Genomic DNA, 14,751 nt, shown 5'->3' on the forward strand with positions numbered 1-14,751 from the left:
CAAGGGCTTCTTTGGAGCTACCATAGAATCATAGAATAGTTTGGGTTGGAAGGGACCTCTAAAGGTCATCTAGTCCAACCCCCCTGCCATGGGCAGGGACATCTTCAACTAGATCAGGTTGCTCAGAGCCCCGTCCAACCTGACCTGGAATGTTTCCAGGGATGGGGCATCCACCACCTCTCTGGGCAACCTGTGCCAGTGTTTCACCACCCTCAGTGTAAAAAATTTCTTCCTTATATCTAGCCTAAATCTACCCCCCTTTAGTTTAAAGCCATTCCCCCTTGTCCTGGCGCAACAGGCCCTGCTAAAAAGTTTGCCGCCATCTTTTTTATAAGCTCCCTTTAAGTACTGAAAGGCTGCAAGAAGGTCTCCCCGAAGCCTTCTCTTCTCTAGGCTGAACAACCCCAACTCTCTCAGCGTTTCTGCATAGGAGAGGTGTTCCATCCCCCTGATCATTTTTGTGGCCCTCTTCTGGACCCATTCCAACAGGTCCCTGTCTTTCTTATGCTGAGGGTCTGTGTCTTTCTTATGCTGAGACCATGGGGGTCTCCTACACTGTGTCTCGAAGACCTACCCTAAACTGAATCCCAGCAAATGTTAAACTTTTGTTTTAACATCAATCAAGTATGACTAGATGATTTAGGCAACTGTGGTAGACTAACTGTACTTTCCAGAGAATTTAAGCAAAACAGCTGGACAGAGTATGAGCATCCTTCCGAAACTTTAGGTTCATTTATTCAAACTAGAGGACACTCTATCACAGCTTCACTGACAGCACAGGATTCTGAAATGAGAAAAAGATATATAAATACATTAATTGTTAGACAAACTGCTTAGAATTAGTGTTTTTAAATAAGATGATTTAGATTGACTGGTTAGCTTGCTGTTCCTTGTCTCTCGTAAGGAAATGAAAAAGATTTATTGGTCCTGGGGAACACCAGGAGCAACACTCACATTTTGCAGAAAGCCAGAGCAAGCTCACTCATTGAACACCTGAACGAAAGAGAATCAATGACAGAAGTCAGGATGTGCTTTGACATACTCTAATCTTACACGTAGTTAGCTCTGGCTCTCCCCATTCACAAGGGATAGATTTCATTTCAGAAGCAAACAGTTAAAATTGCTTGGTCTTGCTTTGTAATCTTACTAAATGACAGGCAAGCGAGACTTGTATTTTTATGGAAAGCAGAAACATGTGGGTAAAAGGTTTGGATTAGCGGAGGTCATCTTGTCCCTTGTCGCTGATGTATCTATTCCCACTTGGTTGATATTGTTCCAGCAGCTGTGCCACCTCAGGCTGTAATTTCAGCACTTCCAACAAACTAAACAGTATTGGGCTGGCCTGCACTCAGAGGGAAGATTGCTTGTGGAAAATTCAGGCATCACAGGAGGTATATTCTTCTCTCAAAATCAATTACCCATGGAAGAGAAAAAGGGCTGTCTGTGGACAATGAAAAATTGCCAGGATTTGCATGTACTAGACACTGGAACACATTACAGTGAAATAATTCCTACAAACAATTCATTAGTTCATAAAAGATGCATTTAGCTGGAGACTGAGGAGACAGCTGAGACTGACAGAACATATCACACCTGCATGGACTGTGGCCTAGAGGTGACGAAAGCAGAAGCTCCTCTTGCTCAGGCAACATATTTCTGAAAATTAGCTGAGCTTCGCACTGCCCTTGGGGCAGCCTGGACTGGGTGAGGGAAGGGAACAAGAGGGGCCCTGACGGTTCTCAGATGGTCGGACATTGTAGAAGCAGGTCCTTGACACTATCAAAGCCACGAGCATGAAAATTTCACTCTCTCTGAAGGCCGCCCTCCAGTTTTGGCACATCCCACAGCATCAAATCTGAGCATCCAAGAAACGGTTCCTAATGCATTTCATGCATTAAAAAAATCAGGTCTTGCCCCTGCTCCCTCCTGCCCTCATGAGAGTGTGTCTCAAACAAGGCAAGTGATACTTTATTAGCATCAAGAAGAGATATACCAACGCACTCAAGCCAACGGCTTCTTTTCTGGGAGTAAGGGGAAGCTCAGCCTCCCAGCGCCCGTGGGAGTGCCTGGAGTCCCAGGTGCTCTGTATCCATGGGCATTGCAGGCCTCGCTGCACCTGGCAGCACAGCACAGGGACAGAGCTGTTGTCCGGTGCACTGAAGCGTGATCAATTATTATGGTGCATAAGCTTTGCACGCAAAGCAGCTGAGGTTTCTGCAGCCTCCCCTGTCAGCTGTGCTACAGGCATTTTCAGTCCTACTACGTTTCCAAGCAATGCCCTATGAATTACTCCTGGGACACACTGAGGTGGCTGAAATCCTTTTCTCTTATAGTGACAAATTGATCACGTATGCTCTTTAAAAAATGAAGAATCCCAGAATTGTTTTAAAGGATTGCAAAGTAAGTGGCTGTCAGTGTCAGAGGAATTCCCAGGCATGTAAATGACAATTTCTTTGATAAAGTGACCAAGGCACCGTGGCTTTCCAAATGTCACAACACTTGGGTTGTAATTACTAGTAAGCTTTGCAATAGCAAAAACCTTGCTAGAAGCTGCTCAAACCCTGGCAGCATTTGTAATAAGAGCATCCTCTCTTCAGCAAAAACTGGATTTCATCTTTTTTCCTAGTTTTGTCTTTTTGTTACTTAAAAAATAAAAAGGGAGCCATCAAAGACCAATTGCTAAAAAAAAATCCCAATACCCTTATGCTAAAGTCAGGTCTTTAGGAGTATAAAATTCTCCTTTCTTAAATCAAAGAGCTGAGCAAGAAGGATCATCAATGAAAAATCCAGCTAACCAAAGGGAACAACTAGGGTATAAGTAGGGAAGGGGAGTCAATAGCACCGTGGCTATTTTTTCTTTTGCACTAAGCCTGGTTTTACATTGCAATCCTATCCCTCCGTTCTATCTTCCCTTCCTTTGTCTGTTTTATCCACTTTTTCTTCCCTGACACATGACCTTCAGGTATGACCATATAATTAAATGCAATTGAGTTGCACTGATTTAACTAATTACCACCTGTCACGTGTGCCACCTAAGCCAATATTCTCCATTTCCTCAGCCCGCTCCAGCTGTGAGACAAAACGTGTTAGCTCAAACGCCAGGTTTAAGCTGATTCAGGTAACCCAAGATATCCGAAGACATGCTTTATGTCAAAGTTGGTAGTAGGATACTTTCAGTGGTGCAGCCAGTGAGTGGCACCTCACATGGGTTACACACATATTCACATCTATAGCCTCAAGAGGTCTCTGGACACGAATGGCTCGTTTGTTGCTTGTCTGGAGCGTGCTACGCAATGAGGCAGTGATGTCTGATTGGTGTTTTCACATGTGACTACTGCAGAAATAATTAGCAATGACAACACATATACAGTGTATTCCTCTTTGCTCTGCCAGCTAGTTGACTGATGCAGAAGAGGCCAGTGTGACCTGAAATCAAAGGTGGATCCTGCCAACTAACAGCAAGAAATAGTCAATTGTAACACACAAGCTCAAAATGCCTCTGTGAAGATGTTGGTCACATACACCTCACATCTGAAAATTATGGAAACTATATAAAGATAAAATCACTACTGCACTGGAGCAGAAATGACAGCTTTGTCATAATAGTCCATCTCTGAGCCTGCCTACCATAGATGAAGATGAAAACCCCTTTGCACAAGTCAGATAACATGGCAAGAAGATTTCCCCTTGACCGCAGTGGTTGATCAGCTGATGGTCTGTACAGAGAGACTGACAGACTTTCTTATTTTCATTTTAGCAAAACAGTGTGGGTAAACATTGACATAGAATTGTCTTATCTTCAATTTGGTCACGGTTGATTGGAATGTCTCTGCCTATGAAGATAACAGAATTAGTAGTCCATTAGTTAAGCAATCATGACTTCTATTCAAGCTTCTGTACTATGATTACTTTGCTGTATCTGACAATCTTCCCACAGCAGAGCAGGCAACATGATGAGTATCTTGCACAAGTTTGTTCTTTTGACTTCTTCCTGCTAGGACAGCAATGTGTATGTTTGAGGGGTCTTGCGCTCTCCCTCTTTTTAACTCAGCAGCCTATATGCAAGAACTCAAACTGCAGATAAACAGATGCTACCAGTTGCTTTGCAATGTTTTCCAGTTAATGATTTTCTGTCAAACCAAGAGGACATTTCAAGTAGGTACCAACAGGGCTTGTCTCAGTCCCAGTGCTAGTCAATCTTTTCATTAATTACTTGGTAGCTGAGCTAGAGAGTGCACTTCTAAAACCAGCTGTGGGCACTGAGATGATTAAGTCTGCAAGCAGTTGGAAGGTGTACTGGTTTTAGCTGGGATAGAGTTAATTTTCTTCGCAGTAGCTCGTATGGTGCTATGTTTTGGATTTGTGACCACACAAGGGTGATAACACACCCCATTTTAGTTACTGCTGAGCAGTGCTTGCACAGCATCAAGGCCTTTTCTGTTTCTCACGCTGCCCTGCTAGTGAGTAGGCTGGGAGTGCACAAGAAGTTGGGAGGGGGCCACCATCCTTCCTACCTTCTTTGTGCCACATTCCCTGCTGGTCAGCTGTATCTCTCGGCCAGGTTGCATCTAAGCCTGCCAACCAAAAGTATCTGGCTTAGACATAAAACCTGTCCAGAAAAAAATTAAAAGTTGGAAAATAGGTTCTCTCTTTTATGTCCTGATCAAAGCCTAGCTTATGCGTTTCCCTTGCCACAGCAGGCACCATCGTGTTGATAGGATCTGCCTGCCTGACCTCCCTCCCTCTTCTGTCTCAAAACTTAAGATATAAATCATAGAATCATAGAATCATAGAATCACTGAGATTGGAAAAGACCTTTAAGATCATCGAGTCCAACCGTCGACCCAACACCACCATGTCCATTAAACCATGTCCCTAAGTGCCTCATCTACTCGTCTTTTAAATACCTCCAGGGATGGGGACTCCACCACTTCCCTGGGCAGCCTGTTCCAATGTTTCACCACTCTTTTTGAGTGTAACGTGTAAGAGTAACATGATGTTGTACAGGAGGGAATAGAGACCTCTGAAGTCATCAAAAAAGCCAACTAGTTCCATTTTAAAATATACCAGTTCAGAACTGATCCTGAATTGGGACTAAAAACTACAGTACAGGAAATCTACTTTACTGCAAAATAAGTTGGCCATGGATTCACTTTAAATTACTTCTTCTCTCCCTGGGGCATCTGGTGATGAAGCCCAATGCCAGTCTGCTGCTAGCATGCTGAATACAGTGAGCTGTGAGTGAAGGTTAGTATTTTAGCTTCTGTAGTCTTAATTTACAGAAACATATCAGTGAACATGAACCAAACAAAATATATGCAAAAAAGCAAAGAAACAGGTTGAGTTCTGCCTTTATAATTAATTGGTTTTTAAAAGGTTGACTGCTTGACACCCTATATTAATTGATTACAGGCAGCCTGCAGACGTAGTGTCTGAAAAGCAACTTTTGCATGGTGTACTTTCTGAATTCCTGAGACTGATCTTTTCTCCAGAGGGCATAATAAGAACAATTTTTTTTCAGTCCTTCAGAGACCAGCACTGACTCCATGTCTTGGCTTGGTCTGAAGGGAATTACTAGATGCTTGAGACATTCAGTCAAAAAAATAACAACCCAGACTGACTTTAAAGTGGCTTTACCATTTGGCAAAAGAAAAGCTGAGGGCTTGTGAATCTTTCTGCTGCTACTGCAAAATGAAAAATAAACAAAAATGTACAAAATAAGATAAATATCCCTTTGCTATAACTTGGTTATGCCCTCGAGTTACATGATAAAAACAGAAACATGCCGCAGATATCTGTTGTCTGTTATAACGTGCTGTTCCTACAGTACTGATGTTTGTCAGAAACTGCAATTTCATTTAGTTTATGTAGTTCTTCTAACAGAGCTTGCTGAAGTATTTCTGCATTGACGCTAGATATTTTAACCCACCTATTATGCGTAACTATAGAGAAAAGCAAGGAAAAATGCCAGTACCTGTGTGACCAAAAAAAGAAACATGGGCATTGAAAAGTTGATTATAGCCCATTTTCACAGGAAAGTTCAAACTTTGTCTCCATAAAACAACTGCATTGGCTCTTGAGATACTTGTATCTCAGTGAACAATCTCTGTTGCCTCTTGGTGGTTTAAGACATCCTGGCTTGTGAATTCATAGTTGGAAAACCACTGAGGAAAGCAAATGAGTCCTCGACATGTGGGAGGCCAAGATGCCACCAACTCTGACACATTGCAAGTTGTTTCGTTGTTCTTAAAGCATCCGGCTTCTTACTGTGTTTTTCTGCTGGAATGGTTTCATCCTGCGTGTCCTCCTTTCTGGGAGTGGTGGGCAAGTGGCACCCCCAAGCCAGCTCTGTGTGTTATTGCTCCAAGGCAGAAAGTGGAGGACAGGGACAGGCACAGCATTTGCTCATTTTTTTAACCTGTGCATGGGAATTGGGAGCTTGGTGTTATGAGGGAATGAGGGTTGTATCAAACCATGCTCTTCAGGAACAGGGCAGGGACAAGGCAGAAGCTGTGATGGGATGCTCAGCTGCAGAGTTGTGCAGTCTGGGGTGGGGACTGGCCCCTATGATCCCTTAACAGCCGGAATGTGTCAATGTCTCCCATCGATACCACAAGAGTGCTTACATTTCACCCGACTAATCCAAGGAGATGCTTGCCATCCCCTCCCACAGCCTGGCCCCATCCAGCCATCTGGTCCTGTGTGATTCCTTCTGCAGGCAGGGGAATGCCATGGGAACGCCAGTGCCGGGATGCTCACATGCAGACACGCACATGCACTCGCTCACACACACGCCTCCAGCCTTCTGCTACCAGTGCTCCCTTGCATGCTCTTTCTTTTGTCAGTTCTACTTTCTTCCCCAAGCAGGGCTAAGGATTTAGTAAAAGCCCGTGGGTACTCTGTGTTATAAAATTAGGTCTCTACAGATGCCAGCAGAATGCTGTGCCTTGGCATCCAAACAGCTTTGTCTCCAGTTAGTAGATAAACTGAATTTCCTCTCGAAGCTAAAGCACTCTCCAACCTCGCTTCCCCTGGATCTGCTTCCCCTTATGGCCGCAGAATGCAGCACAGAACCACTCGAAACAGCGTTAGAGAAATCCACTGCAGACACTTGAGAAATCCTGTGACAGCACTATGAAGCAGATAAGCAGAGGCGGGGGGAGAGGAGAGAGAAGAGGAATAGCTTTCGGAGATTGCTTGGCAGCAAAGTCAACGCTTGAAATATCTGTGGGGAGTTTGAAAGCATTTCCTAACATCAAAAATGCGAAGAAGAAAAAGAAATTTTGATCAATGGCTTATTGCCCTTGATCTAAGCAAAAGAATCCTAGCCAGTCAGAAATAACAGAAATCTGTTTTATTGTAAAGCTGAAGTTTTCTATGTTTTGACAGCTGGGGCTCATGCTTTTGGCTGGGTTATTTGCCAGCCTTAAAATATTCATCAGCAAGTTGCCAGGTTTTTGTCCTTTCAAATTGAACTCTAACGATGAAGGAGAAGGTGCTGGAGAGATTTTAAGCACGAGTTCCCTGCCCTAAAACAGAACTTTGTGGCCTGAATTCACATGACCAGAAAAAGAGGTTTCCACTCCCTGGCCAAGTTTCTGGTGAATCACTTGCTGGTCACAGAGCCAAGATTCGCTTTCTGGAGCATGGGAAGCAGTGGCTCATTTGTGATGAAGACAGCCCCCTTGCCTTTGTTGAGAGGAAATGGATTAACAGTATGTATTCTGTGCACAAGTCTTGAGAGAACTGAACTAAAATATTCCAGATTAAAGCACCCTTACTGAGGAACAAGCTGGAACACAGGTTAAACTGAAAAGTCAAATCTGATTCTGAAAATGATCGGTGAAATGTTGGTGTTGGTGGCTCCACGATCAACTCAGATGTCTTACAGAGCAAATTAGTGTCACAGAACTTTTTCTTTATCTTTTTGATGCAAACCTTTACATTACTATTCCAGTGTTGCTTCCTATTAATTCTTTCTATATTTTGATACACTTATTCTAAGAATTCAGAGCAGGCTCTTCTGCTCTTGAGCAATTTGTTCATTCTTATGTCTTGTGCTGCTTTCATTTAGTCACTTAGTTGTTATCGTTCCATTTCATACCTGTAAACCTTAGGGGGCTTTCTTAGGTAAACTGGTTACAAAGTGAAAAATATTAAATCATTTCATATCTGCTAGGAAGACTGAATTCCTCTTCCAAAAATTCAGGGTCAGTCATATTGAGTTTGTATCTGAAAAATCTATTTTCATCAACTCCGTCCTTAGCTTCCTTTACTCGTCCCAGGGTGAACACTATTTTTGTCATGTCATTTTATATCTACAAAGTCCTTGCAAGTGCTCAACACTTCACTTTTGAGACTGATGTTCCATTTTCTGGATAAGGAATTAAATTTTTTTAGTGGCTATGAAGTGATAACAAACCCTTTTCACTCAGGGACAAGTTAATATGAGAAGAAGTTGCAATGTAGAGACTAACAGTAAGTGAAAACTGAAGGTGCACTACTGTGTAGGATCAGATCCTTCAGGCAGTTTCAGTTCTACCAACTGACAGCTTAAACAGACAGCTGTAATGTGAACTAAGGTCAAACAGCATCTCAGAGTTTACAAAGCCGAATTTTCAAAGGGCTTTTTGATCTAGTCTCCAACCCTACGTAAAGCCAGGGTGCACAACTAAGCATGCAGGTGGCAGGTCTGCACTGAGGGATGTTGTCTGGTGGGACCGGGCACTGGGCTGCATATTAGGGGAAGGCAGAGGAAGGCACTGGCAGAAAGGGGAAGCGGTGGAGAGGGAAGTCTCTCTGGTCATGCCTATACTGGCATATAAAACAAGGCCAGGATTTAGCATCAAACCCTGGTCCGCATCCTTTAACCATTGTGGGTTTGGCTTATATCAACTAGCACGCTCTCGGGGCAACGTATGGGCATGGTTTGGGCCACACCACGTACCAGGACTGTTCTCAATGAGCACTCTGGATGCAGTCACCCTATTTTGGGCGGACAAGAAAGCTTAGAAGTGTGGATGCGAGTCATGCAGGGACACTTGCAGGGCCAGAAAACAGGTCTTGGCTTGTTCTGTTTTGTAATGTAGTCCTTACACCAGGATCATGCCAAACATACGGTATCATTTGAGGAATGCAGCTATTTTGAGCAGAAGGACCGATATTTGAGAAAGTGAGTGACAGTGGCGAGAACAGACAGATGTTTACTGATTCAATCTTCACATGCAAAACTGTTGGTGCATGTTCAAAGTAATTTTCTGAAGATGTGTCTCTTGTTATCTTAACATCAGTAAACAGTGTATTTTCCCATTTGTTGTAACTTGCTTATCCAGATCTTCTATATATTCCAGGGACACAATTACCAAATTTAAAGCTGCAAACAGATGTGTTCTCTCAGCACACTTGTAAGAAACATTTAATTTTACATTGCCAATTTTCAAATATTTCTATATACTCTGGCTAGGTAAAACAGTAAGGAATTGGTGTAACTCAGTGATGAATTAATGGCTTGCTCGCTAGTGCAAGCTCTTATTTTCCTCTTTAGCACATATTGGGCCAGACATTTTGGAAGAGTTTAATCAAAATCCTCATCAAAAGCCAAATGAGTGGATTTAAAGAAAGTTTAATTACAGTGGTCAAACCACCCAGCATGATTTGCTTGATTTGATTAACGTAATGAGGAGCGCATTTAATGAGAAATGCATTAATTCATTCAAACAAGTGGTTTTATCAGAGGTATTAAGCATCAGCCCAGATTATGTACTGCAGAAACTATTATAGCAAAAATTGACTGAGGTCAAGCGGTAGTCATGCCATAATTGCAAGCTCTCAGCTGTAATCTACCAGTTGAACTTGGGCAGTGCTCATCATGACTGAAAAAGCAGGGTCCCCATTTAAAAAAGCCCCCAAAACACAGGGTTTTGCTTCCATTCCACAGCTGGGATCTCCATCCCTTTCTTTCAGATGTTCAGAAGATTCGGGAACTGGGATTGAATTCTCTGAGTTTCAGATGGTTACACATGCAGATATTACCAGCAAATGATGAAGTGAGAGCTCAAAGGACACCCGATACCACCCCCCACCCTTAAAGGAAACGGAGTGTTCCCCGTTTGCTCTCTGTTTTACCTCCCTCCTGTCCCTGTGATGTCTTTGGGACGCTCCTGTTCCTAACCTGGAATAGAGTGACTTTGGGGGAGAATTATTATTTTCCTTCTGGAGAAGGAAAACTCCTTCTTGGAAAAGAAGAAAAATTGGCCTCAAGCTGGAAATATTTGAGAAAAAGAAGAAGGAGTCTCCTTTACACCTTCCTTTCTTCAACTGCCTTCTTTAGATAAATTTCAGCCCCTATATTCCAACTTTCCTGTTTCAGGACCCCTCCCCATGGGCTTTACACAGCACCCTTCACCTCCACCCTCCCCACTGGCACCCCTTCTCCAGTGCCCCCTGCTATATCTCCCAGCAGCTGCTAATGCTCTTCTCTCTCCTATGCTGCCCTGATCACCGTTACCTCTTTGATTTCTGCCTTTATTCAGTCCCCAACTTGTTATTCCTGTAGTGTCTGTGCTACCTCTGTGTGAGCCGCCTTTCCTGCTGCTTTGTACCGCGTCCATATAGCACTGAAACAACTTTGATTTTCAAGTGCTCTACTTCTAAGCCTGCTCGGCTGCCTGAGCACTTCTCGAGCACTGTTGCACAGTGGACTTAAGCACTATCTATTGCTCAGTCTTTCACTGGCTACCACCAGCAGCTGGCAAAGGAGAGCAGCTTTGAAACTGTTCCCTAAGTGGACAAGAGGCTAGTCAAGGAGCTGAGAAGCAGAGCACAAGCCCAGATAGGATAGGATCGGATCCTATCCAGGGGTATCTGCATACTGTCAAGTGAAGACTGGCGTGAAGGTCATATTTTACCTCCTGATTAAGTCAGCAGGAGTATGACAGTAAGACACTATTATTAGGGTGCCCAAATTAACATAGGTGCCAAGGTTCACCTGCAGGTTTGGAAGTCTGGATCAAGACCTTCAAGAAGTAAGCTGAAGTAGAGAACTAGAGATGTCAAAAAATAGACTTAAGGATTTATTTGCTATATTAATAGAAGATGAGCAAGAAAACCATTCCTGCTGAGCTGAAAACCATAATCCTTAGGATTATTTCTGCCACTTGCCTTTAAACCACAAGGAAACAAGTAAAAATTGGAATCAGAGTCCCTTGATTTTAGAGACATCTTGGGATGTGCCAAGATATCTGACTGCTGCACACCAACAGGAACCTGTGATATAGGCCTATAAACATTTGCACAGAGGAAAGCATTGACAGTGATGACCTCACCAGTACACTCAGCAAGGCTGTTCCCAAGGTAAAGACAATTCTGTCTTGGAACAAGCAACCCAAATAGCATATACAGACTCACTACAGCAGCTGCCCCTTGATGTCACATTTGGTATCCTTGAGTGGAATCTAGGTGGGAAATCATAAAACATAAATTGGTAGAAGATCATAGTTTAAAATACTTTTCCCCACTATCCCCCAGCCCAGCCTTCAAGCAGCCAACCAACTTTGCTAAACTTATCATCTGAAGAGAATTTCCCAAGGACCAATATATCTGACTGTATCAGTGATAAATGCAAAAATTGCAATTTATCTCCATAGCCCTCAAAAGAAACATCTTCTACAACAGAACCGTGAAAACCAATGGATCCTCAGCATGTCTGTCCCCAAATGCAAACTACTACTTTCTCCATACCATGTGCCCTCTGTACCGTAGTGAACTTATGCTGACAATCAGTGTGTGAAAGAAAAACATGGTTAATAACAAGAGGATGTTTCCCAAAACAGCCATTCTCCCTCTGATCATTCAGCCCTCATCCTCAAGGGAATCCTACAAAAGAAACTAGAAAGACTAAGCTGGGATTAAAATTAATAATTTGATGGGACACCAAAAATTGTTGATTCCAACAACAATGCTAATTTTATGGCACATTACAATTTACCTCAGATACGACTTGCTAATCTCAGTTTCTCAGGAGATAATTACCTGTGCGTTTCTTCCATCCTGTGTTCAGGAGAGCTGAAGACCTTATTACCGCTCCTCTTACTAACATCCCTCTGTTCCTTTCATCTCAAAGTATGTGAGTGATTAATATAATGAAACTGAACTCAGATAAATTGCTTCCGATCTTTGCTTATCTGGCAGTTTGCTAGTTATGTCCCTGCTTCTGTTTTTTGCCCCTCAGACTTGTCTGTTTTTTCCTATCAGGTATACTGATAACAGATATTGCCTCTCTCCACAGATATTCCTTCTGGGTGTTATGACTGTTCTGTATTTACAAATAAACCTGCCCAACCAGCCTCCACTTTGGAAATAGCAAGTGTGGTTCCAGATATGGCTCCAGTTCTGACTCACAGATTCCTTTTTGAATAGTTATATGGCTTTCAGTCTGGCATTATCCAAGCTCTCATCTGCTTCAAAGAAATATTTGGGTTTATGCAAAGAATAGGAACACAACTTAACTGGCAAAACATCAGTCACTACTTCTAAAAGGAAAGGAAGCATCGTTAACTCAGATCTTTCTAAAATGAAAGTGAAATATGACATGGAGGAGATTCAGGAATATATTGTTCAACACAGGGCAGTTATGCACCACCCAACCCAGTCAGAGATGAATTTTTTTATTGTCACTTCTCTCTGATACTTCCCAGGTACTGAACTGGTCTTTGGCAATGCTCATTGCAATGATGTAGTATATTATTTGCTTCTCCCCTTCATCCATGGAGCTCCAAAAACCCGTAACTTTACTTCCCTGCATCCAAATTCAGTAACTTAAAGCTGTAACAGCTTGGGAAAGGTTAGCCAGTACCTTAGGAAGGGACTTGATATAATTTTGCCTAGGAAATTTCAGTGTGCAGTCCCACATGAATTAAAATATATGGACCTATAGAATAGCATGATATGTTTTAGGAAGTATTAAATAAGCCAGTACACAAAGCTCTGAGGTAACGTGCAGATCTACCACCTTCTGCCAAATACCATACAATTCCTTGGGCTTGCAGAAGTAGCAGGTATTGTTCTGCTCGCACAGCATGCAGTCCTTGACACACATGTGGAAGGCATTCTTTGTAAACAAGTACCTAAATTTCACATCCAGGGCAGAAGTTCTACACCCTTCTTCTTTCACCGAAAGGCACTCAGAGAAAATTCAAGACAGGATTAAGGAAAGGACTTTTTTTTAAACTTGTATTCCTCATCTTGTGAAACTAGGGGTTATCTGTGACCCTGACCACACGTGAGACCTGCAACCTCAGCATTACCATGTACAAAGTAATGTTTACCCCGTATGCGCCTGTCATCATGGAAAAGCTCAGGAAATATATGCAAAGGATTTTTTGCAGGTCCAAAGGAAAAGCAGACCCCCACATCTCTTCCTCCTGCTCAGATACAAACCAGGATCTGGCTTCCAGCAGGCAGTTTGTATCAGTGGGTTCTGCTAAGCAGTACGGAGATAATCCTGAGCATTGATAAATGGGAAGTGCTAACACAATGTTAACATTTGGTGAAAGCAAAATATTTGCCAAGAACCTAGAAGGCTGGGAGCTTAAAGCAGCTCTCCACGCTGGCTTTCCTTAGCAAGGTGCACAAGGGATGGGCACTCAGCTATGGGTCCCACTGCTGGCTCCTAAGAGATTGAACCTACAGTGCATCGTACCTATGTCCCAATCAGCCGTATTTAATTCCCTTCTCCCCATTTGGCTGTGCCACTGCAATGAAAGTTTCTGCAAGAAACTGAGAGGTTTCTGGAGCAGTAAAACAGCTCCTGCCACTCACGAGCCAGTGTTTTACTGTGCCTGTGGCACCTGCCCTGGGGCTGGTACTACCATCAGCTTCTTCCATGTAGCGAGGCAGACGGCTTCTGACTTAGCCATCTGGTTTCGATGACCAAGAGCCTGCTATAAGATCTTTCTACACCACTGCAAATTTGCAGATCCAGGCGCCAATCGTTGGAAGAAACACACAAATTCAGCCCATTAGTTTCCCAGCTGCGAGTGCGTAATGTGAGAGCAGCGTTGGAGATGGATGAAGCGTGAAAACAATGTGAGACGAGGATGCCCAAGCTGGCAGGCGATGAAAATCAGCTTCCGTCCTCCCGGGTGGCCGCAGGGTCCCTCCTCGACAACCCCATGGGAGGGAGAGGCAGCGAGAGCGCGGGGCACGGTGGGGGCGCGGCAGCCCTTACCTTCTCATTCTTCCTCTCCTCGGCCTTGCCGGCGGGGCCAGGGGTGACAGGGCCACCCAGGGGCCCACCGCCCACCTCGCCGTTGAGGTGGGCGGCGCTGACGTTGGGTGGGGTGATGGCGGCGGCGGCGGAGGTGAGGGGGATGAGGGGCCGGGCCCCTGGGACGGGCGGCTGGTGGCTGTGCTGCGGGGAGATGGCGGGGTGAGGCCGGATGGCTGCTGCTGGCAGGCGGGAGGGCGAGCTGGGCGTTCGCAGGGGCGAGACCGTGGCAGTGGGCCGCTCCGGGGCCGGCACCGGGGGGTGAGCTGCGGAGGGAGTACAGAGCACGGTTAAGCCCCCCATGCACTGCCAGACCTGGCCCTTCAGTGGCTATCGCTGCCACGACATGCCAGGGCCCGACGGAGAGCTAAGCTCTTAGCTTTAACCCAGAATATCTCAGCCTGCAAGTGTTTTCAGCTAAATCCTAGAAATCCCCCTCCTGGCTGCGAAAGGCCTGTCTGCAGTCACCAAAATGGCTGGGCCAC

At 44.2% G+C, this 14,751-nt stretch overlaps 1 protein-coding gene across 1 annotated transcript in view; it reads right to left on the bottom strand.

Annotated features, from left to right (window-relative positions):
• Positions 1-14,751, bottom strand: part of SH3RF3 (SH3 domain containing ring finger 3) — a 93,724-nt gene that overhangs the window by 19,403 nt on the left and 59,570 nt on the right. Inside the window, exon 10 of the mRNA XM_009276158.1 lies at positions 14,228-14,538. Coding sequence (XP_009274433.1) covers positions 14,228-14,538 — 311 coding nt within the window. The remainder of the gene's footprint in view (positions 1-14,227; positions 14,539-14,751) is intronic.

Source organism: Aptenodytes forsteri, unplaced genomic scaffold, assembly GCF_000699145.1.
Source record: "Aptenodytes forsteri isolate BGI_AS27 unplaced genomic scaffold, ASM69914v1 Scaffold96, whole genome shotgun sequence".
Taxonomy (NCBI): domain Eukaryota; kingdom Metazoa; phylum Chordata; class Aves; order Sphenisciformes; family Spheniscidae; genus Aptenodytes; species Aptenodytes forsteri.